The sequence below is a fragment of the Physella acuta genome, unplaced genomic scaffold, assembly GCF_028476545.2.
Source record: "Physella acuta isolate Inbredline_101_S28 unplaced genomic scaffold, ASM2847654v3 ptg001299l, whole genome shotgun sequence".
In the NCBI taxonomy this organism is placed as follows: domain Eukaryota; kingdom Metazoa; phylum Mollusca; class Gastropoda; family Physidae; genus Physella; species Physella acuta.
The window spans coordinates 119540-146306 of NW_026732814.1; the positions used below are offsets into that span (position 1 = coordinate 119540).

At 40.6% G+C, this 26767-nt stretch overlaps 2 protein-coding genes across 2 annotated transcripts in view; one reads left to right on the top strand and one right to left on the bottom strand.

Annotated features, from left to right (window-relative positions):
* Positions 1-671: 671 nt before the first annotated feature.
* On the bottom strand, positions 672-8823 carry LOC131958197 (uncharacterized). Its single transcript, XM_059323076.1, has 7 exons — positions 8733-8823; positions 7011-8192; positions 4430-4481; positions 2381-2544; positions 2220-2293; positions 1119-1227; positions 672-722 (listed from the first exon to the last, which is right to left on the bottom strand). Exons 2-7 carry the CDS (start codon positions 8137-8139, stop codon positions 712-714), a joined length of 1539 nt encoding a protein of 512 aa, XP_059179059.1. The 5' UTR covers positions 8140-8192; positions 8733-8823; the 3' UTR covers positions 672-711.
* A 16557-nt stretch (positions 8824-25380) lies between these two features.
* LOC131958201 (BMP and activin membrane-bound inhibitor homolog) overlaps positions 25381-26767 on the top strand; it is a 61659-nt gene continuing 60272 nt past the window's right edge. The window contains exon 1 of the mRNA XM_059323081.1: positions 25381-25677. Coding sequence (XP_059179064.1) covers positions 25599-25677 — 79 coding nt within the window. The 5' untranslated portion in view covers positions 25381-25598. The remainder of the gene's footprint in view (positions 25678-26767) is intronic.

The following is a 26767-nucleotide window of genomic DNA, read 5'->3' on the forward strand; positions in this document are numbered from 1 at the left end:
TAAGGTGTGGGGTGTGGGGTGTGGGAGGGTAAGGTGTGGGGTGTGGGGTGTGGGAGGGTAAGGTGTGGGGTGTGGGAGGGTAAGGTGTGGGGTGTGGGAGGGTATGGTGTGGGGTGTGGGGTGTGGGAGGGTAAGGTGTGGGGTGTGGGAGGGTAAGGTGTGGGGTGTGGGGTGTGGGAGGGTAAGGTGTGGGGTGTGGGAGGGTAAGGTGTGGGGTGTGGGAGGGTAAGGTGTGGGGTGTGGGGTGTGGGAGGGTAAGGTGTGGGGTGTGGGAGGGTAAGGTGTGGGGTGTGGGAGGGTATGGTGTGGGGTGTGGGAGGGTAAGGTGTGGGGTGTGGGAGGGTAAGGTGTGGGGTGTGGGGTGTGGGAGGGTAAGGTGTGGGGTGTGGGGTGTGGGAGGGTAAGGTGTGGGGTGTGGGAGGGTAAGGTGTGGGGTGTGGGAGGGTATGGTGTGGGGTGTGGGGTGTGGGAGGGTAAGGTGTGGGGTGTGGGAGGGTAAAGTGTGGGGTGTGGGGTGTGGGAGGGTAAGGTGTGGGGTGTGGGAGGGTAAGGTGTGGGGTGTGGGAGGGTAGGGTGTGGGGTGTGGGAGGTTAAGATGTGGGGTGTGGGAGGGAGAGACAGAACGTGCAACACACCTCGGGGACATTGACAAGAAAAAACAAATTTAATTTGTCATTTTTTTTATTCAGATGTACTTGTTGTTCTGTCTCCTCATTCGCATTCTAAGGAAGAAATTAATTTTCAAAATTAATAACATCTGTGTCGGGCATTTATATTTCTAATGTAAATAGAAATCTAAGTATCTAAATCTAAATAAGTCAGGCTCTAAGTCTCAAGGTTATCCATAAGTATATCACTAAATCTAACGCTGTCTGTAAGTTATCTCTTAAGTCTAAGTCTTTCTGTAAGTAACATCTATCAGAGGCGTAGCTACCAAAGTCTCATATCGTCCATCTCATATATATATATATATATATATATATATATATATATATATATATATATATATATATATATATATATATATATATATATATATATATATACATTTATTCGCCCGTTGTGCTGGGTATAATCAACACGAGAGCTACCGTAGGTTGCTCTAAAGGTTGCCCTACCCATTTGTTCTTCTCTAGTGTCCACAGTGACTGTAAACTTTTCATGCACTATAGTCCGCTCACAGCTGATCTTGTAGGCTCCACTTTTACTGCCCGTGTGGACAGGGACCTGAAACAATACAAGGAATAGAACAACTCTTCCTATCTCACTATCTCTCCCTCTCTCCCTCTCTCTCTAGTCTCTCTCCCTCTCTCTCTTCCTCTCTCCCTATCTCTCTAGTCTCTAACCCTACCCCTCTCTTATAAATCTTTCTTGGCTTAGATCAAGAGCGGGGTGGGGTGAGGTGGGAAAGGGGAAGGGACAGTGTTTCTTCCAGACTTTTTTCTTCGATTGGGGGGGGGGGGGGGTGGAACTTTAAATTTTTTTGGGGGGGGGGGAGGCGAACTTATTTTCCGAAGGGGGGGGGGCGGACACTGGTAAAAGTATGTATTTTCTATATTCTCTATATAAATTCCCATTTCGTATAGGGGGTCCGGTTAGACTTACTCCGGGTGGGGGGGGGGGGGGGGGAGATGCCTGGAAGAAACACTGTGGGAGTGACACTAATACAAAAACATGGATTGAAAACTATATAGATCAAATATTGCCAGCTCAGTGAATGGCACAGATACATTAAATATCATTACACAGAAACATTAAATATTATTACACAGAGTTCAAATTGACGATCTCGACAAGAAGTGTTTCTTTCAGAAGTATATTTTTTCTATATGTAGGGGGTGACACCAACGGCAGAAATTTACAGAGATAAATGAATGTGTAGTTGAATATTTTCAAAAACTGATAAGTCAATCAAGGACCAGGGGGTCAATGTGGTCGAGTCGGGGAATCTTATCATTGCTGCCTTGTAGTTTGTTCTTGGTGGGACAAAGGCTATGGAAGCAATCCCAAAAAGAAATCGAAGTCAAAGGCCTAAATGGCGCATAACCAGTTGACATGTATACTTAATGGTGTTGGAGGGAATCATCTCCAACACTAAAATTAAGAATGAAGAAGTAGAAAGAAGAATCAACTACCGGGGCGGGATGACACCTAATTTAAAATAATGTGTTTAAAAATTCACGCTATATAGTCGAGAGACTTCAGACAATAAGTCCTACCTTAGCTGGTGACATTACTTTCAACATTTTTGCCGCTGCTATTCTGCTGGCCAATTTACTGGTCCTGGCTGTTCCTGAAGAATACATTTTATATTTATAGAAACTACTCTCATAACGTCTGCATCTTTCCCTATTTGAAACCTGCTCATGACGTCACATACCTTCTGTCGTCCTGCCGTGGAGTGTGACACGGCAAATGTAGAGTCTGTTGTGGGGCGGTCCTTCACACGATGTTTCAAAAGTCGGTTGAGTGCCGTACAGGTGCTTAAGTTGACCTATGGCGTTGGACAATTCGGTCTCATCGGTAATGTCATCAGTTATCTCGCTAAAAGAAAGATTAAAATTAAAATTTACCACCATTTTTAAAACCACCATTCAGCTTCTTCTACTTGGTTCTTAATTTAGTGTCGGAAGGGATCCCCTCCAACACAATTAAGTATACAAGTCAACTGGTTATGCGCCATTGGCTCCGATTTCAGCCTGCTTTCCTTTTGGATTTGCTTCCATAGCTTTTGTCCAACCAAGAACAAACTACAAGGCAGCAGTTGTTTGATTTTAGAGTTGTCTCTCATAGAAGAATGGCTGTCCCCAGCTAACGAGCCTCATCTGCCCGAGAGTTCTAACTCGAGAATTTTCGGTTTGGCACCATTCATCTAGCATGTCAAGTTACCAGATATTATTTAGCAACCATACAGCAGGAAAAAGGCTGACAGTGTTTAGTGCTGGTCAAACGGGTGACATCGTGTAGGGGGGGGGGGGGGGGTGACACCAAGACAAACAATTGCAAATATAGAAGAAACTTGCTTTTTGCCAGTTCAATGAATGATTAATCACAGTTAATTGTCACAATTATGTGACACCACATCTAATAATTTACTATTAAAACGTTGCTTTTTTAAAGTTGGATTAAAATAATGAGTGCGAAAAATCTCGCCATGTGGTAAAAATGGTAGGGGGGTGGGGACGTAACACCAATTACAACTATTTATAGTCATATGTAGGAATATATATATATATATATATATATATATATATATATATATATATATATATATATATATATATATATATATATATCCTATACTTTTATCCTTTGGTGGTGGTGGGGGGGGGGGGTGACACCATGAGGTGTCGCATCGTGTGACACCCTACCTAGCGACGCCACTGAAGCTAATAACACTATATGGGAAAAACTTTTTCTTAAAGTATCACTATAAAAATTAAATGAGTTAACAATACATTGCATTTAATAGTTTCTCTAAAAGAAACAACCTTTTAAATGTACTGAAAAAGAGAAAAAAAAAAAAAACATAAATCTCATAAAAGCTTTGGTCGCTAAAAACATTGTAAAATTCTCATGCGCGACCAAAGGCTTTATTGAAATAAATGTGTTCCTTTAGTTTATTATTTCCAGTGCATTTAAAAGCTTGTTATTATAAAGGTTTTTATATTCGTTTTATTTTCCACTTTTTAGTAATTCGTTCTAAATGAACTACCAAAAATATTTGCGTTAAAACCCGACCCGTTGATTGAGATCTCTATTAATTTTTAATGACTAATTAAACATCTAATTAAATAAAAAATAGATAGCCTTTTATTGTCATCGAAGTTGAACGTATCAGGAAAGTTTAAACGAAATCGCTGCATTAGAAGTGGGTCAACATATACACACACACACACACACACACACGGGCAGAATAGCAAAGCCCAGTTTTTCAGACTCGATTACGCCTATAACGCCGAAATTTTGGTAAATCTGGATTTAGATTTTTTGCCCGATTAAAATAAGCCCCCTTCGTATATGATGAAGTGCTGAGAAATAAAACGGTGAAAACAGTCAAAATTTCATGTGATTTTTGTGCATGATTACAATACTTCCTCTATCCTCTATAGGTACTCTGTATACGAGAATGTAAATATACACCTCGCCTGTATTATCTTAACAGTCACGTGGTTACACAGTTTTAGGATCTATTCAAAGCAAGCTAAAATACAAAATGTATTGCTTCTTTCAGACACATTTCTCCAGGAGGGTGGGGCAGCTCTTGAAACTTTCGTGGGGAGAGGTTGGGGGGGGGGGGCGAGAATGGACGGACACTGTGAAAGTACATATATAGACTCCCAAAACAGGAGTAGTCCTATTTTGTCTAAAAGAATCACCAGAAAAATTGGAAAAAGTAAGTAAAAACAAAAATCTAGTGTTGGCTTACGTTTTTTTGGGGAACGGTGTCTCTCTCTCAGTATGATGTTGGTCTGCAATAGCTTATTTAAACACATCAATTTATTAGTTTATTTAATATATCTGTATCATGATATTTAATGTATCTGTATCATGATATTAAATGTATCTGTATCATGATATTTAATGTATCTGTGTCATGATATTTAATGTATCTGTGTCATGATATTTAATGTATCTGTATCATGATATTTAATGTATCTGTATCATGATATTTAATGTATCTGTGTCATGATATTTAATGTATCTGTGTCATGATATTTAATGTATCTGTGGCAGAGGCGTATCCAGGTTTTCGTTGTAGGGGGAGCGAAAAAGCAAAAAAGGCGCCGAACTTTTAACACGTTCTATATACGTGTATTATATATATATATATATATATATATATATATATATATATATATATATATATATATATATATATATATATATATATATATATAATTACTAGTATGTCATTACTAGCTGTATGTCATTACTTCGCTATGATGTAAAATAAATTGAAAGTAGCACTCTGAAGAAATAGGAAAAAAACACACAATGTAGGCCAACAAAACAAAAATTGTATCAATCTAGACCAAAAAAAAAATATACACACACTACAACCAAAAACAACGAATGTAACACAATCTGTTTTGTAATTCTTGTAAAAAAAATTTCTTATATAATAATTCCTGGGAAATTATTTAAGACAAGTGAAATAGGGGAAATAATCACTCTCTTAATATAAATATGTACATATCTACACATTTAATTATAAATGTCAAAACAAATAAATAATTACTTTAGAATATAATGAAATTGTTAAACACTATTCGTGTTTACAAAATGTTTTTTTTGTCTATAATCAGAATTTAATATATCGTCATCATAAATGCTAAAGTATTATAGCATAATTAAAGTTTTTAAAATCAGAGTTGGTATAAAACCAAGCTTTTCGATATAAGCATCCTGTATAACAGCCTACATTTAACTAAATATTGGTCATTTAGTTCAGATCATATGTTTTTTTTTTGTGTTCATAAAAGATCATTTTTAACATAGTGATAGGTATGGGTTAGATCTCTGTATTGCTCACACACCTTTTTACTGTCCGGTTACTTTAGGTCAATTATCCAACCTAGTGTATACCTAGGTGTGACGTTAATGTCGCTCTACACAATTGTGGTGGTGAGGTGTGGGGTGGGGGGAGAGATAACCAACTCAGAGCGAACATAGCGTCAGTTTTTAGATGACTGTTCTAAACATACATATATATTACACAAATATATATTACACAAATATATATTACAGAAATAGATTTAAACAAGTAGCAGTGGTATTATGACAATATTTTTTTACAGAGGGGTCCATGGGGGAGGGGGGCTGTAACTGTTTCATATAATTTGTAATCGTAATCACTATCGCCCAAACTGTAAGAATACTACTACTTCATCGTGATGACGTTGTTGCCCTTGTCAAAATTTCCCCACCACTACGCAGTTTGCTCATAAGTAAATTTAAATAGAGGTGCCACATCAGTTATACTTGTTTCTGTATTGCATTTTTTTTAATCACACGATTCAAACTGTATATATAAAGTAATTATGTGTGAAGTTTTATGTATAACATTTTCTAATTCAATTATTCGTAAGCAAATACATTATACAGTTGCCTTAAACTTAAAACACCTCTTGCCAAGTGGTACTACCCGTAGAGGTTTTTTTTAGAAGGGCAAACTAATGCAGCTGTTAAAACGTGTTTTAAACGTAGACACTACTAGACTAGTACAATAATGCTTTAATTGCTGCATGAAAAGAAATCTTGTGATTTACATAGATGTGCCAACCAAACATATTTTTTTAACAAATATCATTGTTTAAAACTTTGAGTTTAAAAAGTTTCCAAAAAGGCGCAACTTTGCTGAAAATGGCCAGAGGGGGAGCGGCCGCTCCCCCTGCTCCCCCCCTGCGTACGCTACTGATCTGTGGTATAAAGTAGGTAGTGGTATAAAGGTAACATTGTGTTATGTGAAGTAGGTGGTGGTATACAGGTAACAGTGCATTATGTGAAGTAGAGGGTGGTATAAAGGTAACATTGTGTTATGTGAAGTAGAGGGTGGTATAAAGGTAACATTGTGTTATGTGAAGTAGAGGGTGGTATAAAGGTAACATTGTGTTATGTGAAGTAGAGGGTGGTATAAAGGTAACATTGTGTTATGTGAAGTAGAGGGTGGTATAAAGGTAACATTGTGTTATGTGAAGTAGAGGGTGGTATAAAGGTAACATTGTGTTATGTGAAGTAGAGGGTGGTATAAAGGTAACATTTTGTTATGTGAAGTAGAGGGTGGTATAAAGGTAACATTTTGTCATGCGAAGTAGGTTTTATTATAAAGGTAGCATTGTGTTATGTGAAGTAGAGGTTGGTATAAAGGTAACATTGTGTTATGTGAAGTAGGTGTTGGTATAATGGCAACATTGTATTGTGTGAAGTGTAAAAGAAAGGGATCTACGACAAATGCCGGAATGGACATGTGGCCAACATTCAGTACTGACGAAACAACTTGAACATACCATGGGTCCCGGCTGTCGTAGAAGTAGAGTTGGGCCATCCATTGGTAACTCCTGGCCCAGGTAGTGAGTTTGGCCATCCATTGGTCATTTCTGGACCAGCTAGTGAGTTGGGCCAACCTTTGGTCATTTCTTGACATGGTAGTGAGTTGGGCCAACCTTTGGCCATTTCTTGACATGGTAGTGAGTTGGGCCAACCTTTGGTCATTTCTTGACATGGCAGTGAGTTGGGCCAACCTTTGGCCATTTCTTGACATGGCAGTGAGTTGGGCCAACCTTTGGTCATTTCTTGACATGGTAGTGAGTTGGGCCAACCTTTGGCCATTTCTTGACATGGTAGTGAGTTGGGCCAACCTTTGGCCATTTCTTGACATGGTAGTGAGTTGGGCCAACCTTTGGCCATTTCTTGACATGGCCTTGAGTTGGGCCAACTTTTGGTCATTTCTGGACCACCTAGTAAGTTGGGCCAACCGTTGGCCATTTCTGGACCAGCTAGTAAGTTGGGCCAACCATTGGCCATTTCTGGACCAGCTAGTAAGTTGGGCCAACCGTTGGCCATTTCTGGACCAGCTAGTAAGTTGGGCCAACCATTGGCCATTTCTGGACCAGCTAGTAAGTTGGGCCAACCATTGGCCATTTCTGGACCAGCTAGTAAGTTGGGCCAACCTTTGGCCATTTCTGAACCAGCTAGTGAGTTGGGCCAACCATTGGCCATTTCTGGACCAGCTAGTAAGTTGGGCCAACCATTGTTTATTTCTGGCAGAGCTAATTCCCTGCCAAAACCGTTGTTCTTGTCTGGTATAGCTAGTTCCCTGCCAAAACCGTTGTTCTTGTCTGGTATAGCTAGTTCCCTGCCAAAACCGTTGTTCTTGTCTGGTATAGCTAGTTCCCTTCCAAAACCGTTGTTCTTGTCTGGTATAGCTAGTTCCCTTCCAAAACCGTTGTTCTTGTCTGGTAAAGCTAGTTCCCTGCTACACCCGTTGTTCCTGTTTTGTATAGCTAGTTCCATGCTACAACCGTTGTTCCTGTTTGGTAAAGCTAGTTCCATGCTACAACCGTTGTTCCTGTTTTGTATAGCTAGTTCCCTGCTACAATTATTGGTCAATGCTGGTACATGTATTGATGTGTACATTCCAGTGGAAAAATGATGTTAATGTAAGTCCACAAGCTCTATGGGCGCAGTCGCTTTCCAAATAAGAAATAATAAAAAATATAATTTATCTAAAAGGGATATAACTAGGACTCCATAAAAAACAGTTCGCTAATTACTTCCCTGTTGACTAAAATTTTAATAATTGCCGATGTTACAGTTGGGAGGATTTTGTGCGTTTGCGTTTGTGTAAGCATGCGTATGAGCTTGAATATATCTATAAACGGAACTAGGACAATGTTTCTTGTAGACAACCCACCCCCCCCCCCCACCCCACCTTTAGATCACAAACACACCCCCCCCCCATCCCCTGCTGAAATAGAAAACATTATATTTACAGTTTAAATGGAAAATATATATTTATACCTATTTTAAATATCCCCCCCTCCCCCGCCCAGAAGTTAAGTGTCCCTTCTAATCCAGATCTAGGAACGTCGTTTCTCAAAAAAAAAAAAAAATTAAATAAATCCAAATGCCAAATATTTAATCTTTATCCCCAAACTTAGAGGAACTCAGTAAAACTTCACCCAACATAAGGGAACAATATATTGTGCAATTGAAAAAAAATCGCTTACTTTTCGTCGCTGGTCTTTGACCACACTCAACTCACTTTCCCCACCTTCAACAGTCAAAGGACGCATGTTTCTTCCTTCCGTTCAGCATGTTTCTGAAATGGTGCAAGTCATCAAACACTTTTGCGGGTTTTTCCACATATTGTGAAACACGCTCTTTTTGTTCCGCGTATCTCAAATTTTGCTCGTATATCTTTAAATCTCTTGTGGTTCAGGAAGTTTTTTATTTAGCTATTTAAGTGAAGCTTGGAAGAGCGTGTGGTTAGTGGGTTGTCCGGAGCGGTTATGTCAGGAGTTATTTTGTCATGAGCCAATATGTTGAGATCCCATTTTTGGGAGCCAATATGCCGTGAGCCAATTTTTCGGTTCCAAATTTTCGGGCCCGCTTTTGATGTTGCACTATTTTTATTGTCGTATTTTACTTTTCTTTTGATTTATCGATTCGTTTTCAGCTTCGTTTTTAACATTGTATAAGTAGTTTAAAAGATCATTTCAAAATTAAGCTAGAAATGTGTAAAAAACGGTTCTTCAATTCAATATAAATGTCCATAGAAATATAAAAACAGAAAGCATAATAATCATTAGTATCACGTTACCTACCAAATTACATTTAAGGGGAGGCAGCTACAAGATGACTAATATTTCAACATTTATTTGGTTGCTTCCCTTGTGACGTGCTACTCTTCAATTATTATTAAAGAAAAGCAACTACAGCGTGACTAAATTTTTAGCATTTATTTGGTTGTTGCCCTTTGGCAATCCACACTTTATTTATTATTAAAGGGAAGCAACTGCAGCAAGACTAAATTTTAACCAATTCCTTAGTTGTTTCCCATTGACCATGAATAAAGATTTTTTTCTCTAAAAAAACTCTAATGAAAATATTTTTTCGTTTAAAACTTAATTTTGACTTCTTGATTTTTGTGTTGCGGTTTTAGACAATACACTGTATTCAATTATTATCTAGAGTTTACAATAAAAATACATCTTTTCACAATCAGAAAATATGTAATCCAGGGTATTTCAACAACAACATTCCGAATAAACCATTCATCACAAATAATTCATCACCATCACATTCACTACAACCTCCACAACACCTACAACATCATTGACTACAAGCTCATTCACCAGAGGGTAAGGTTGTGGGTAGATAAAGAACGGTTGGTGTGTGTGTGTGGGGGGGGGTCGAGGGGGCTAACTGTGAAATGCTTCACCCTTTCTTGCATTCATCACTGTCAATGTAATCTTAGGACCGTCTCTTGTTTGATGACTCAGCTTCCAGTACATGCGATACGTCATAGACTCTAGGAATACATGGTTGTTCCTAAATACAGTTGTTATTTCCCTTGCAGTGGGGTGAGTTACCAGCTTGTCGTAACGTTTTATTTTCACAAAATTCTCAACAATGTCTCGTCTAGAACGGGTCTTCAGGTGATGATGTTGAGACAGACCTAAGACAGGTAGGTGTCTACAGATGATGATGTAGAGACAGATCTACGGCAGGTTGGTGTCTTCAGGTGATGATGTGGAGACAGACCTACGGCAGGTTGGTGTCTTCAGGTGATGATGTGGAGACAGACCTAAGACAGGTAGGTGTCTACAGATGATGATGTAGAGACAGATCTACGGCAGGTTGGTGTCTTCAGGTGATGATGTGGAGACAGACCTACGGCAGGTTGGTGTCTTCAGGTGATGATGTGGAGACAGACCTACGGCAGGTTGGTGTCTTCAGGTGATGATGTGGAGACAGACCTAAGACAGGTAGGTGTCTACAGATGATGATGTAGAGACAGATCTACGGCAGGTTGGTGTCTTCAGGTGATGATGTGGAGACAGACCTACGGCAGGTTGGTGTCTTCAGGTGATGATGTGGAGACAGACCTACGGCAGGTTGGTGTCTACAGGTGATGATGTAGAGACAGACCTACGGCAGGTTGGTGTCTTCATGTGATGATGTGGAGACAGACCTACGGCAGGTTGGTGTCTTCAGGTGATGGTGTAGAGACAGACCTACGGCAGGTTGGTGTCTACAGGTGATGATGTAGAGACAGACCTACGGCAGGTTGGTGTCTTCATGTGATGATGTGGAGACAGACCTACGGCAGGTTGGTGTCTTCAGGTGATGTTGTGGAGACAGACCTACGGCAGGTTGGTGTCTTCAGGTGATGATGTGGAGACAGACCTACGGCAGGTTGGTGTCTTGATGTGATGTTGTGGAGACACACGGCAGGTTGGTGTCTGGAGGTGATGATGTGGAGACCTACGGCAGGTTGGTGTCTTGAGGTGATGATGTGGAGACCTACGGCAGGTTGATGTCTTCAGGTGATGATGTGGAGACAGACCTACGGCAGGTTGGTGTCTACAGATGATGATGTGGAGACCTACGGCAGGTTGGTGTCTTCAGGTGATGTTGTGGAGACCTACGGCAGGTTGGTGTCTTCAGGTGATGATGTGGAGACAGACCTACGGCATGTTGGTGTCTTCATGGGATGATGTGGAGACCTACGGCAGGTTGGTGTCTTCATGGGATGATGTGGAGACCTACGGCATGTTGGTGTCTTCATGGGATGATGTGGAGACCTACGGCAGGTTGGTGTCTTCATGGGATGATGTGGAGACCTTCGGCAGGTTGGTGTCTTCAGGTGATAACGTGTTTCTGTGACCTCGGCATAGTGACGTCAGCTTTATGCTCAATCGCCTTTATCTTCCCTAACGTGATTGCTGCCCTGTAAAATGGTGACGTCATGAATAACACACCTCTGTAACGCTCTAACTCACACGTTAAAGACCTAAGACAAATTTCTGTCTCGTTCATCTGATGCTTTATAAATATCGATCACTGTTTATCTCTATCATTTGTATAGTAAAGTAGAATGGTTTCATGTGTTTAGCATTAACAAAGTCATTTCTAATAACAACTTACTTTTGAGTACCGAGTCTACTATATTATACATACCATTCTGTGTGCACAAGTGGGCTAGCGCTGGCCACGGTATAACAATGAGATTCTGACCAGCGAACAAGACCGTATATCGTTAAATACCGGACAGGCAACATTAGCTAGACGAACTGTTCGCGCGAAATGCATTTATAAAGTAATGACTAACTTAACGGATCGAAAATAAGGGGCGAGTCTTACACTAGTTCATATTCATGTACACCCACTTCAACCGAGGGGTCATTTCTACTCCCCCATCCCACCTCCGCCACCACCTCCCCCTACATTAGGGCGATCTGTTAGCATCAAGCAACAAATGGAGTCGGGCTTGTTGTGAAGATATTCGTTGATTTGGGGATTAATATCAAAACTAAATAGAATAGAATTCTTTTTTGTCATTTTGTTACTTAAAGGTCAAATGTTAACTGACGTCTCTAGTGTATCAATGTATTCGTGTGTGACGATCACATTCATCAGATGCGTTTAATCCTGACCTTCACATTCTTCACATTTAGATCCTGACCTTCACATTCTTCACCTTAGATAATGACCTTCACATTCTTCACATTTAGATCCTGACCTTCACATTCTTTACATTTAGATCCTGACCTTCACATTCTTCACCTTAGATAATGACCTTCACATTCTTCACATTTAGATCCTGACCTTCACATTCTTCACATTTAGATCCTGAACTTCACATTCTTCACATTTAGATCCTGACCTTCACATTTAGATCTTGACCTTCACATTCTTCACATTTAGATCTTGACCTTCACATTTAGATCTTGACCTTCACATTCTTCACATTTAGATCCTGAACTTCACATTCTTCACATTTAGATCCTGACCTTCACATTTAGATCTTGACCTTCACATTCTTCACATTTAGATCCTGACCTTCACATTTAGATCTTGACCTTCACATTCTTCACATTTAGATCTTGACCTTCACATTCTTCACATTTAGATCTTGACCTTCACATTCTTCACATTTAGATCTTGACCTTCACATTCTTCACATTTAGATCCTGACCTTCACATTCTTCACATTTAGATCTTGACCTTCACATTTAGATCTTGACCTTCACATTCTTCACATTTAGATCTTGACCTTCACATTCTTCACATTTAGATCCTGACCTTCACATTCTTCACATTTAGATCTTGACCTTCACATTCTTCACATTTAGATCCTGACCTTCACATTTAGATCTTGACCTTCACATTCTTCATATTTAGATCCTGACCTTCACATTCTTCACATTTAGATCTTGACCTTCACATTCTTTACATTTAGATCTTGACCTTCACATTCTTCACATTTAGATCCTGACCTTCACATTCTTCACATTTAGATCTTGACCTTCACATTCTTCACATTTAGATCTTGACCTTCACATTCTTCACATTTAGATCCTGAACTTCACATTCTTCACATTTAGATCTTGACCTTCACATTCTTCACATTTAGATCTTGACCTTCACATTCTTCACATTTAGATCTTGACCTTCACATTCTTCACATTTAGATCCTGGCCCGTCGCTAAACCGAAAAGTCCCGAATTCAAAACCCCGGGTAGATGAGGGTCAATAGTTGGGTACAGCAACCCATCTAGGAGAGACAACTCCAAAATCAAACAACTGTTGCCTTGTAGATTGTTCTTGGATCACCTATGGAAGCAAATCCAAAAAGATCAACAGCCTGAAATCTGAGTCAACGGCCTCTATTGCGCATAAGTGTTAGTGGGAATCCCGTCCAACGTTCTGGATTCTTCTATTAATAACGTAGAAGAAGAGAAGAAGATCCTGACCATCAAATTCATCACAAGCACAATCTCACCATCAAATTCATCACAAGCACAATCTCACCATCAAATTCATCACAAGCACAATCTCACCATCAAATTCATAACAAGCACAATCTCACCATCAAATTCATCACAAGCACAATCTCACCATCAAATTCATCGCAAGCACAATCTCACCATCAAATTCATCACAAGCACAATCTCACCATCAAATTCATCACAAGCACAATCTCACCATCAAATTCATCACAAGCACAATCTCACCATCGTCAGATCTAATCTTGAAATACATGTAGAATGCAAATCTCACACCCCCCCCCATTTCCCCTGCACCCCCCTTCCTCCCCCCCCCCCCCCCACTCCCGCCTACTCCCCCGCCCCTCCCCCTTACACGATCACTTACCTGAACTCATTTCCCTCCAATTACCCAAACCAAAACTATCTCTCATTATCGCACCACGTGAGGCCAGCGCGCGCACAGAGCGGGCAGAAATCAACGCAAATGTGGCCGGGCGGAGTCAAAGAGATGCCCCAGCTGGTGGTATCCCACTGACTCCAGAGTCTGTGACGCAACACGGCTCAAGGGGAGTCAGTCATTAGAATATCAGAACAAGGGCTGATACAAGAAAGTTAGCGTGGGGAAACGGAATCCACGTTAGAGAGTGGAGTGGAGTGTAAATAGGCTCAAGGCTGAATGATATAACTAAAGATATTCTGGCACTGAACTTAAATGCTATAGATGACGTGTTTGCTATAGATGACATGTCTGTGGTTCTGCTATAGATAACATGACTGCTATAGATGACATGTCTGCTACAGATGACATGTCTGTTATAGATGACATGTCTGCAATAGATGACAAGTCTGCTATAGATGACATGTCTGCTACAGATGACATGTCTGTTATAGATGACAAGTCTGCTATAGATGACATGTCTGCTATAGATGACATGTCTGCTACAGATGACATGTCTGTTATAGATGACAAGTCTGCTACAGATGACATGTCTGTTATAGATGACATGTCTGCTATAGATAACATGTCTGCTATAGATGACATGTCTGCTACAGATGACATGTCTGTTATAGATGACATGTCTGCTATAGATGACAAGTCTGCTATAGATGACATGTCTGCTACAGATGACATGTCTGTTATAGATGACATGTCTGCTATAGATGACATGTCTGTGGTTCTGCTATAGATGACGTGTCTGCTATAGATGACATGTCTGCTATAGATGACATGTCTGTGGTTCTGCTATAGATGACGTGTCTGCTATAGATGACATGTCTGCTATAGATGACATGTCTGTGGTTCTGCTATAGATGACGTGTCTGCTATAGATGACATGTCTGTGGTTCTGCTATAGATGACATGTCTGCTATAGATGACATGTCTGTGGTTCTGCTATAGATGACGTGTCTGCTATAGATGACGTGTTTGCTATAGATGACATGTCTGTGGTTCTGCTATAGATGACGTGTCTGCTATAGATGACATGTCTGTGGTTCTGCTATAGATAACGTGTCTGCTATAGATGACGTGTTTGCTATAGATGACATGTCTGTGGTTCTGCTATAGATGACGTGTCTGCTATAGATGACGTGTTTGCTATAGATGACATGTCTGTGGTTCTGCTATAGATGACGTGTTTGCTATAGATGACATGTCTGTGGTTCTGCTATAGATGACGTGTTTGCTGTAGATGACATGTCTGTGGTTCTGCTATAGATGACGTGTCTGCTATAGATGACATGTCTGTGGTTCTGCTATAGATGACGTGTCTGCTATAGATGACGTGTCTGCTATAGATGACATGTCTGTGGTTCTGCTATAGATGACGTGTCTGCTATAGATGACGTGTTTGCTATAGATGACATGTCTGTGGTTCTGCTATAGATGACGTGTCTGCTATAGATGACATGTCTGTGGTTCTGCTATAGATGACGTGTCTGCTATAGATGACATGTCTGTGGTTCTGCTATAGATGACATGTCTGTGGTTCTGCTATAGATGACGTGTCTGCTATAGATGACGTGTTTGCTATAGATGACATGTCTGTGGTTCTGCTCTATTATGCGGTCTTTTATCGTGTTGCTAACACATCCACACACACTTCCAAACACCATTTCCCCCCACACCTTCCCCCACACAGCGTCTCACTCACAGCTACCACACATTATCAAGCCGTGTCACCAAAGCTCAGTTTGTTTAAATCCCACATACCTTTATTATCACTACACTTTCTAATACAAAACTTATTTGTACTCTATATTTAGGTATTTTTAAAAAATCAATCGCTGTGTTGTCATAATTTTCTGAATTTCCGAAGCAAATATTGTTACGATGTGAGTACTTGGGACAAGGTCGATGCTGGACACCGACGAACAATGTAGGACGACGATCCAATTTAAATAAAACAGGACGGCGTTCTTCATTATTATATTTTATAACAGAAACTTTACACAACTAAATCGACGACAGACACAGGACGAAGACTTAAGGATCCTAACGCGACGACAACAAGCCTAAGACTGACTTCTCCCTAAGACATCTTTATTTACGTTGTCCCGCATTCAGAATCTTTTATTAATCACACTACACATACTCTCAAACCATCAACATCTTTATTAAACCCATTCAACCACACACATACTCTCAAACCATCAACATCTTTATTAAACCCCATTCAACCACACACATACTCTCAAACTCATTCAATACACTAGAGTACATTCACAACAAATATGTTGTACCAAATGACTTTCCATGGGCGTTATGACGCAACAATTTTGACTGATAAACAAACTTGGGTAGGCCCTACATACAAGAAAACATACGAGCTATTTTACAGCCGGTGGATACGTCCACCCACTCCCACCTACATTAACGCCCTCGTCACCTTTCAAAACCAGACACCAACACATCCACACAACCACACCCACACCACCACACACACACACGTAGTTTCTACACAAACGAGACTTTTAAAAAAAAATCTATTTTTCCTCAAGTCTCAGGTGACCGGATGTCTTTTCCTGCCTAAGGTCAGAGAATCTCTAATGCGCATGCGCCTGTGAAGTCTGCACTCGCTGCTGCTCTTCTGGGATCTAGGATAAAGCTGGTCTTTGGCTGGGGAACTCGCGGGCTAAAGGCCGGAGTTCCCCGAGTACCAGTGTTCCATTCCTTCCCTGTCATGTTCCCTATCCTGTTCCCTCCCTGTTCTCACGAACTCAGTGTCTCCCTATCAAAAATTGTTTCATACCTTTGGCTCAGTTCAAAACACACGAATTCAAATTTTTAAAAAAAGATAATTTGAATGTGTTTTGAAATAAGCTCAGATCAGTTGTTTGGTTTTGGATTTAAGCTCAGATAAGTCGAGATTTAACTCAAGCTCAGAACCTTAAGCTCAGATGAGCTGCTTGCATGCATAGGGCGAAGGGTGGGGTCAAATAGTGTGACCTTTCACTTTCGCATTTTAAAAAAATTATAATGTTACAAACTGAATTTTAGCTGTTTAGTGAGACGTAGGGGAGTTGGAATCATACTGATATATATCTATTTTTTATATAAAGCTGTCGTCAACCTAGATCTAAGATGGTGGAAATTTTTAGAATTAGTACTATTTTTAGCGCCACATGTATTAACAGCTAAAAATTTATTTGTTACACAAAGTAAAGATTCCTCTTTATATCTAGCAATCTGTTTGGCAGATGAAGTAGAGTTCATATGTTTCTTGACCTCATCATATGATGGTATGGTGTCCCCCTTACCTAGTTTACTTTAAAATATATCCTGTGTGTTTCCATTAGCGCTGTGATCAATCATTGCATGTTACCTATATCCCCGCTAGTCATCGGGTGTATCACGTGACAGGGCGCCCCCACCCGACTCAACTCAAACCGGCACCCCACAGCTCCAGACCTGCTGTAAGACCTGGCTGGTGCCAGAATGACCACGACTTCCGGTTGGTCAAATCTTTAACAGGACACGAGCCAGCGGCGGCACAAGGGAAACCAGTTTAATCAGAATAGAACATGAGATTTATATGGGATGGACCAGAATAGAACATGAGATTTATATGGGATGGACCAGAATAGAACATGAGATTTATATGGGATGGACCAGAATAGAACATGAGATTTATGTGGGATGGACCAGAATAGAACATGAGATTTATGTGGGATGGACCAGAATAGAACATGAGATTTATATGGGATGGACCAGAATAGAACATGAGATTTATGTGGGATGGACCCGAATAGAACATGAGATTTATATGGGATGGACCAGAATAGAACATGAGATTTATGTGGGATGGACCAGAATAGAACATGAGATTTATGTGGGATGGACCAGAATAGAACATGAGATTTATGTGGGATGGACCAGAATAGAACATGAGATTTATGTGGGATGGACCAGAATAGAACATGAGATTTATGTGGGATGGACCAGAATAGAACATGAGATTTATATGGGATGGACCAGAATAGAACATGAGATTTATGTGGGATGGACCCGAATAGAACATGAGATTTATATGGGATGGACCAGAATAGAACATGAGATTTATGTGGGATGGACCAGAATAGAACATGAGATTTATGTGGGATGGACCAGAATAGAACATGAGATTTATGTGGGATGGACCAGAATAGAACATGAGATTTATGTGGGATGGACAGAATAGAACATGAGATTTATGTGGGATGGACCAGAATAGAACATGAGATTTATGTGGGATGGACCAGAATAGAACATGAGATTTATGTGGGATGGACCAGAATAGAACATGAGATTTATGTGGGATGGACCAGAATAGAACATGAGATTTATGTGGGATGGACCCGAATAGAACATGAGATTTATGTGGGATGGACCCGAATAGAACATGAGATTTATGTGGGATGGACCAGAATAGAACATGAGATTTATGTGGGATGGACCCGAATAGAACATGAGATTTATGTGGGATGGACCAGAATAGAACATGAGATTTATGTGGGATGGACCCGAATAGAACATGAGATTTATGTGGGATGGACCAGAATAGAACATGAGATTTATGTGGGATGGACCAGAATAGAACATGAGATTTATGTGGGATGGACCAGAATAGAACATGAGATTTATGTGGGATGGACCAGAATAGAACATGAGATTTATGTGGGATGGACCAGAATAGAACATGAGATTTATGTGGGATGGACCAGAATAGAACATGAGATTTATGTGGGATGGACCAGAATAGAACATGAGATTTATGTGGCATGGACCCGAATAGAACATGAGATTTATGTGGGATGGACCCGAATAGAACATGAGATTTATGTGGGATGGACCAGAATAGAACATGAGATTTATGTGGGATGGACCAGAATAGAACATGAGATTTATGTGGGATGGACCAGAATAGAACATGAGATTTATGTGGGATGGACCAGAATAGAACATGAGATTTATGTGGGATGGACCAGAATAGAACATGAGATTTATGTGGGATGGACCAGAATAGAACATGAGATTTATGTGGGATGGACCAGAATAGAACATGAGATTTATGTGGGATGGACCAGAATAGAACATGAGATTTATGTGGGATTGACCAGAATAGAACATGAGATTTATGTGGGATGGACCAGAATAGAACATGAGATTTATGTGGGATGGACCAGAATAGAACATGAGATTTATGTGGGATGGACCAGAATAGAACATGAGATTTATGTGGGATGGACCAGAATAGAACATGAGATTTATGTGGGATGGACCAGAATAGAACATGAGATTTATGTGGGATGGACCAGAATAGAACATGAGATTTATGTGGGATGGACCAGAATAGAACATGAGATTTATGTGGGATGGACAAGAATAGAACATGAGATTTATGTGGGATGGACCAGAATAGAACATGAGATTTATGTGGGATGGTCCAGAATAGAACATGAGATTTATGTGGGATGGACCAGAATAGAACATGAGATTATTATGGGATGGACCAGAATAGAACATGAGATTTATGTGGGATGGACCAGAACAGAACATGAGATTTATGTGGGATGGACCAGAATAGAATATTAGAACATGAGATTATTATGGGATGGACTAGAATAGAACATGAGATTTATGTGGGATGGACCAGAATAGAATATTAGAACATGAGATTTATGTGGGATAGACCAGAATAGAACATGAGATTTATGTGGGATGGACCAGAATAGAACATGAGATTTATGTGGGATGGACCAGAATAGAACATGAGATTTATGTGGGATGGTCCAGAATAGAACATGAGATTTATGTGAGATGGACCAGAATAGAACATGAGATTTATGTGGGATGGACCAGAATAGAACATGAGATTTATGTGGGATGGACCAGAATAGAACATGAGATTTATGTGGGATGGACAAGAATAGAACATGAGATTTATGTGGGATGGACCAGAATAGAACATGAGATTTATGTGGGATGGTCCAGAATAGAACATGAGATTTATGTGGGATGGACCAGAATAGAACATGAGATTATTATGGGATGGACCAGAATAGAACATGAGATTTATGTGGGATGGACCAGAACAGAACATGAGATTTATGTGGGATGGACCAGAATAGAATATTAGAACATGAGATTATTATGGGATGGACTAGAATAGAACATGAGATTTATGTGGGATGGACCAGAATAGAATATTAGAACATGAGATTTATGTGGGATAGACCAGAATAGAACATGAGATTTATGTGGGATGGACCAGAATAGAACATGAGATTTATGTGGGATGGACCAGAATAGAACATGAGATTTATGTGGGATGGTCCAGAATAGAACATGAGATTAATGTGAAATGGACCAGAATAGAACATGAGATTTATGTGGGATGGACCAGAATAGAACATGAGATTTATGTGGGATGGACCATAATAGAACATGAGATTTATGTGGGATGGACCAGAATAGAACATGAGATTTATGTGGGATGGACCAGAATAGAACCTGATATTTATGTGGGATGGACCAGAATAGAACATGAGATTTATGTGGGATGGACAGAATAGAACATGAGATTTATATAAGATGGACCAGAATAGAACATGAGATTTATGTAAGATGGACCAGAATAGAACATGAGATTTATGTGGGATGGACAGAATAGAACATGAGATTTATGTGGGATGGGCCAGAATAAAACATGAGATTTATGTGGCATGGGCCAGAATAGAACATGAGATTTATGTACATGTGGACCAAGAAAGAAAATAAGATTTATGTCTAGATTAACCAGAATTAAATCTTTGAAAAGTGAATAAGATTAAGACTGGAACGTGATCTATGAAGGAAGGGAGGCAACCTGTTATTTTAATCACGTATAATCACGTATATTATTTTTTGGATATATATTACACATATTCGATTTCGTCTAGAATCACGTGTTTATATGGCTTATCATTTATAACATCCATAGGATGTATATAAATTCATAGCACGTATGTTATGTTTATCAAGTGTTTCATAAATCTTATGTACGTTATATATATATATATATATACTATGTATATCATGTATACTATGTATATAATACTTATCTTGTATATCATGTGTCTTATGTTTATTATTAATAGACGCTTATCTAAACAAATTATATCCGTATCATTATGTATATCATACAAAACATAAATCAAGTACACTCTGTGCAATAGGCAAGTATGAAAGTGGGGGGGTGGGGGTGATATGTACATATGTACATATGTACATATGTACATGACACCAACAGATTGAATCCCCGAGCACAGGTTTGTGTTTGGGTTAGCCCAGCGGTTAATTAATTACCAAGACTCTCGCTTCGTCAGGGACATCTGGTTGCCATAGCAACAGGCAATTGTGAATATTAGACTGGCTCCGGTGCGGGGGGTGGGAGCGTAGGTCAGTTTGTCTGTCTGTCCATCTCGTGGTACCTAGACGGGCCCAGGGTACAAATCTATTTCTCTAGTGCCGGGCTGTAACCGAGGGCTCCTGTTTTGATGGAACTAATCTTTCAGGTAAAAACAAACATCTCCATGGGCGATAGAAAAAAAAAAAACCTCTTTATTTTAGATCAGGACATTACGTCCCACCCCACCCCACCCCCACCCTACCCCTCCATCTCCGGGGGGATTATAGGTAAACTCAAAACCTAATCCTAAAATTAAACCTAACCCCAATCGTAAGGTGCATTGTTTTGGGTTAGAGTTAGCTTTAGGGTTAGGGTTAGGCTAGAATGAGCTATAAGGTTAGGTATAGCGGGAGGGCTAGGGGTAGAGTGGGGCTATGGCTAGGGCTAGATATAGGGCCTGATTATGTTTAGGGTCGGTTTGAACTTATTATACAATAAACCTGTACCTGTGTTTGATATTTTATAGAATACCTTGCCAAAGTAGGTAATCAGATTTTATTTGCTTACTTTGTCGGTCCATCTCAGGAAATCTATAGACTGATTGGTTCCTTACTTGGACAGTAACATGTGTCTCGGTTATTTTTAGAGTGGGGTGGGGGTGGGGAGGGTGTAACTACCAGAGGGACAATCGACATTGGGTCATTGATCTTGGTGTAATAGAAGGGGGGGGGCGAGGAAATGAACGGTGTTGTTGACATGGCATAATGTGATTGGCCATTTCAAGTGTTGTCCTGTCCACGTCTTACACCAGTTCCTATCATACAAGCCACTAAACAGCACCCACCACTAAACAGCACCTACCACTAAACAGCACCTACCACTAAACAGCACCTACCACTAAACAGCACCCACCACTAAACAGCACCTACCACTAAACAGCACCTACCACTAAACAGCACCTACCACTAAACAGCACCCACCACTAAACAGCACCCACCACTAAACAGCACCTACCACTAAACAGCACCTACCACTAAACAGCACCCACCACTAAACAGCACCTACCACTAAACAGCACCTACCACTAAACAGCACCTACCACTAAACAGCACCCACCACTAAACAGCACCCACCACTAAACAGCACCTACCACTAAACAGCACCTACCGCTAGACAGCACCCACCACTAAACAGCACCCACCACTAAACAGCACCCACCACTAAACAGCACCTACCACTAAACAGCACCTACCACTAAACAGCACCCACCACTAAACAGCACCTACCATTAAGGAGCCCCTAAAAACCCACGTCTTATGAACAACTTACTTGACGTCACTTTAAAAAACAAATTTGCTTCCATTCAGCTTTATTTACACTTTTATCAGCCCGTCTGTGTGCTGCTATTATATGTTGAAACGGCTAATTTAACCGGTTAAAATCTCCGACTCTGTGGCTTCAGTTAAAACGTTGGTTGAAAAAAAATTGAAAAAAAAAAGTCGAAGATTAGGTTCGATAATGCAAGACGCAAGACTAAAACAAAATCGAAAGTTGAAGTTTTTGCATCAAATCGATTATTTTTAGAGACAAGTTCAACCACGTTCATTGAACATACACAAAGTAATGTGAATGACGACTACGTCAGTAGACAAGGAAGGACTTGAATATCTCGGGATAAAAAGCTAAGTCATCGGGGAAAATACTATTTTTGAAAACTAAGTTTTTTTTTCTAGGAAAAAATGTCTTAGAAAATATTTTTTTTAACGCAGAACAAAATTACAAATATTTTAAAGTAAATATTGAGTTTACATGCTGAGAATTTAATATCTGACATATAAGTAAATAGATTTATGTCTTCTTTGTATTTCTAATATATCCGCATACAACTGTATTTAAATAAACTTGTGGTCTACATTATGTGGTGGGCCTTGTGGGCCTAGGGGTCTACATTATGTTGTGGGCCTTGTGGTCTAAATTATGTGGTGGGCCTTGTGGTCTACATTACGTGGTGGGCCTTGTGGTCTACATTATGTGGTGGGCCTTGTGGGCCTAGGGGTCTATATTCTTTGGTGGGCCTTGTGGTCTACATTATGTGGTGGGCCTTGTGGTCTACATTATGTGGTGGGCCTTGTGGTCTAAATTATGTGGTGGGCCTTGTGGTCTACATTACGTGGTGGGCCTTGTGGTCTACATTATGTGGTGGGCCTTGTGGGCCTAGGGGTCTATATTCTTTGGTGGGCCTTGTGGTCTACATTATTTGGTGGGCCTTGTGGTCTGTCTACATTATGTGATGGGCCTTGTTGTCTACATTATGTGATGGGCCTTGTCATCCATCTGAGTACCACGTGATGTGGACAGCTATCGACCAGAGTTTCTTCCAGGCATCTCTCCGGGGAGGGGGGGGGGCGCCTTCACCCCCCCCCCCCCCCGAACGAAATGGAATTTTTGTAGAAAATATATACTTTTAACAGTGTCCGCCCACTCCCCCCCCCCCCCCCAAAAAAATTTTTTTTAGTCCACCCCTCGATAATTTCGAGTGCCCCCCCCCCCCCCGGATAAAAAAGTCTGGAGGAAACACTGCTATCGAAAATATACCATTTGAGTCGACCATTCATCTGTATAAAGTAACGTGACTGTATGACATCCCTGAGTCCACCCAGCTCTGATGGGTACCTGACTCACGTTAGGGAAAACAATGGCGGTTGTGCTGACCACATATGCTTTCATAGGCCGAGGTTATTGAAACAGATGAACTCTACTTCATCTGCCACATGTGTCTTGAGCACGAACGTGATAAGTTTACCATAGTAATCTTTCCCTGCTGGTATAAGCATGGATGTATGTGAGGGTATATGAGGCAAGCATGGAAAGTATAAAAGTAGGCTTATTTATATGAGGCAAGCGTGGAAAGTATAAAAGTAGGCTTATGTGAGGCAAGCATGGAAAATATAAAAGTAGGCTTATATTAGGCAAGCATGGCAAGTATAAAAGTAGGCTTATATGAGGCAAGCATGGAAAGTATATAAGTAGAGCTATATGAGGCAAGCATGGAAAGTATAAAAGTAGGCCTATATGAGGCAAGCATGGAAAGTATAAAAGTAAGCTTATATGAGGCAAGCATGGAAAGTATAATTGTAGGCTTATATGAGACAAGCATGGAAAGTATAAAAGTAGGCTTATATGAGACAAGCATGGAAAGTATAATTGTAGGCTTATATGAGACAAGCATGGAAAGTATAAAAGTAGGCTTATATGAGGCAAGCATGGCAAGTATAAAAGCAGGCCTGTATCATCGCCCTTCTGTACACTGAGAATACACCGAACATGCTGTCCCCTGAAACTCAAGGGCCACAACCTAAGAGAAAAAACATCTAACGGTTATTCCTTCCATTGAAACACGCGCGCACCCTCTTAATCGCCCTGAGATCGAGGCTATCAACAGCACGGGGGAATCAGCGGGGCATTTAGCCTGACGTCGCTTTCTGCCGAGCCGCACAGACCCGCCGGAGCGGCGCCGTGTTTAAGCACTAGGAGAAGTAAGCAGAGAGAGGTGTATTGCTCCGCCCCAAGCGCCGCCCCTTCAATTGGTTCCTTAAGTCAAGCGACGTTAAGTAGATGGGAGAGTGCCGCGCAGTGTTGTTCTAATGATGCGGGTACATCAAGGTGAATCCGGGTCTACGTTGTATTGCAGTATCATAAAGCACTAAAGTAGATTAGGTTTTTTTTCTAACAAATTAACCTTGTAAATAATAACTTAAAAATAAATCCGATTTTTTTTTTAGCGTTCGCGTTCTGACCATTATTTAGGTCTAGGCCTACCTGTTCTGTTACACTTGAAATTCTCACCCACCTAGACCATTCCCACCTTAGCGCAAACGGTGACGGTTGGGAAAAAAAAACCCACTAGGCCCGAGCCCGCATCACCGACCGGCCAGACGCACGTCTAGCCCTCGCCGTCCGCACGTCACCGTGTGTTGCCGTAGTCCCAACCAGCACAACAAAACCAAGTCCGACCACTCGCTGTTTACTAGTTGAGTCTGAGAGTACGCGAGGCTACGATCTTTGTTTCAAGGGAAAGAAGCCAGTGTGACCGAGCTGGTTTACCACTGTTGTTGTTTATTTCTGCGACAATGCTGGCACTGCCCCAAGGGCTGCCACTGGAATTCTGAGTGCCAGACTGGACGTCCCGGGACGCTGGGTAGCGTTCAATGTCCTCAGGAGTTATTCAAGCATGCCTGGGATTAATGTGCACGAGTCATCACCGTTTCTTCTTGTGTTCCTGCTTGGCTATTGTCTCGCTGTTATAGAAGGTAGGACATCCAATAGTTCCAGGCTCTCAAGTCACGTGACTATCTTTCTATACATTACATCTTTAATCTGCGTATCATTTCTTTAGCTCTTTATACCTTTCTCTCTCTAACTTGAGATTAAAATCAAGTCACCATCAGTAGTTTAGCATCGATCATCCCTTATGTTATTGTTGTCGCCTATATCACCATTCCCCCCCCCCTACTTGACCACGTCCGTTGTATCACACTACCTTGTAGAACACCAAGTTTTTAACCTCCCATTCTAACCCTAACGTATTACCGTGATTAACCCGACACTAGATCTACAGCTCATGTGATGCCGTTAGTCGGCAAATCCGTGCGGATACCACAGGGTTAGCTTTTGTTAGGATTAGGACTAGTATTGCACAGTCATTTTTTTTATATGTATTATATGTGACTGCAACAATTTGTGCAAGTAGATCAATAGTTAGATGAATAGCCAGAATGGGAATCAAAACAAATGTGACGATGTGTATTAGTATTAGACCAGTGCGGTAACTAGAAATCAGTGCTTGAAGCTATCGCTATGGGCAACAGAAACTATATGGGCAGCAGAAACTATACGGGCAATAGAAACGTTATGGGCAACAGAAACTATATGGGCAACAGAAACTATATGGGCAACAGAAACGATCTATTGCCAACCCTAGAATGAACTACTTGAGACATCACTCTACGACCGACATCAAATGGACATTCTTTCTTTCACGCATCAAAGCGGTAATTTTCATTATCAATGGTGCTTCGTTATCCGCTGGGTCTATATGAACGGGAGAATATGTTGTACACGCTATATGGTTAGTTTACACACCATTTCGTTGGTTTACACACCATTTCGTTGGTTTACACACCATTTCGTTAGTTTACACACCATTTCGTTTACACACTATTTGATTAATTTCTGCTAAAGGTTGTAATAACCAGTGTGTAAAGTACACATAGAAACACAGACGTGTTAGATGATACGCTTCCTTGTGTGACAGACAATGTGACGAGAACCAGAAAGGTGACGTCAGACAGGCAGTGTATGCTGGCATCAATGTCAGTGACATTTGTCTGATGGTAGTCA

Bases quoted from the DNA above. Each gene is read 5' to 3' on its own strand.
- LOC131958197 (XM_059323076.1), bottom strand. From the start codon at position 8,139: ATGTACACATCAATACATGTACCAGCATTGACCAATAATTGTAGCAGG. The intron at 4,482-7,010 runs GTATGTTCAAGT...TGTTTAAATAAG, and splicing joins TACGACAGCCGGGACCCATG to CTATTGCAGACCAACATCAT. The intron at 2,545-4,429 runs GTAAGCCAACAC...TCTTTCTTTTAG, and splicing joins ACACCGTTCCCCAAAAAAAC to CGAGATAACTGATGACATTA.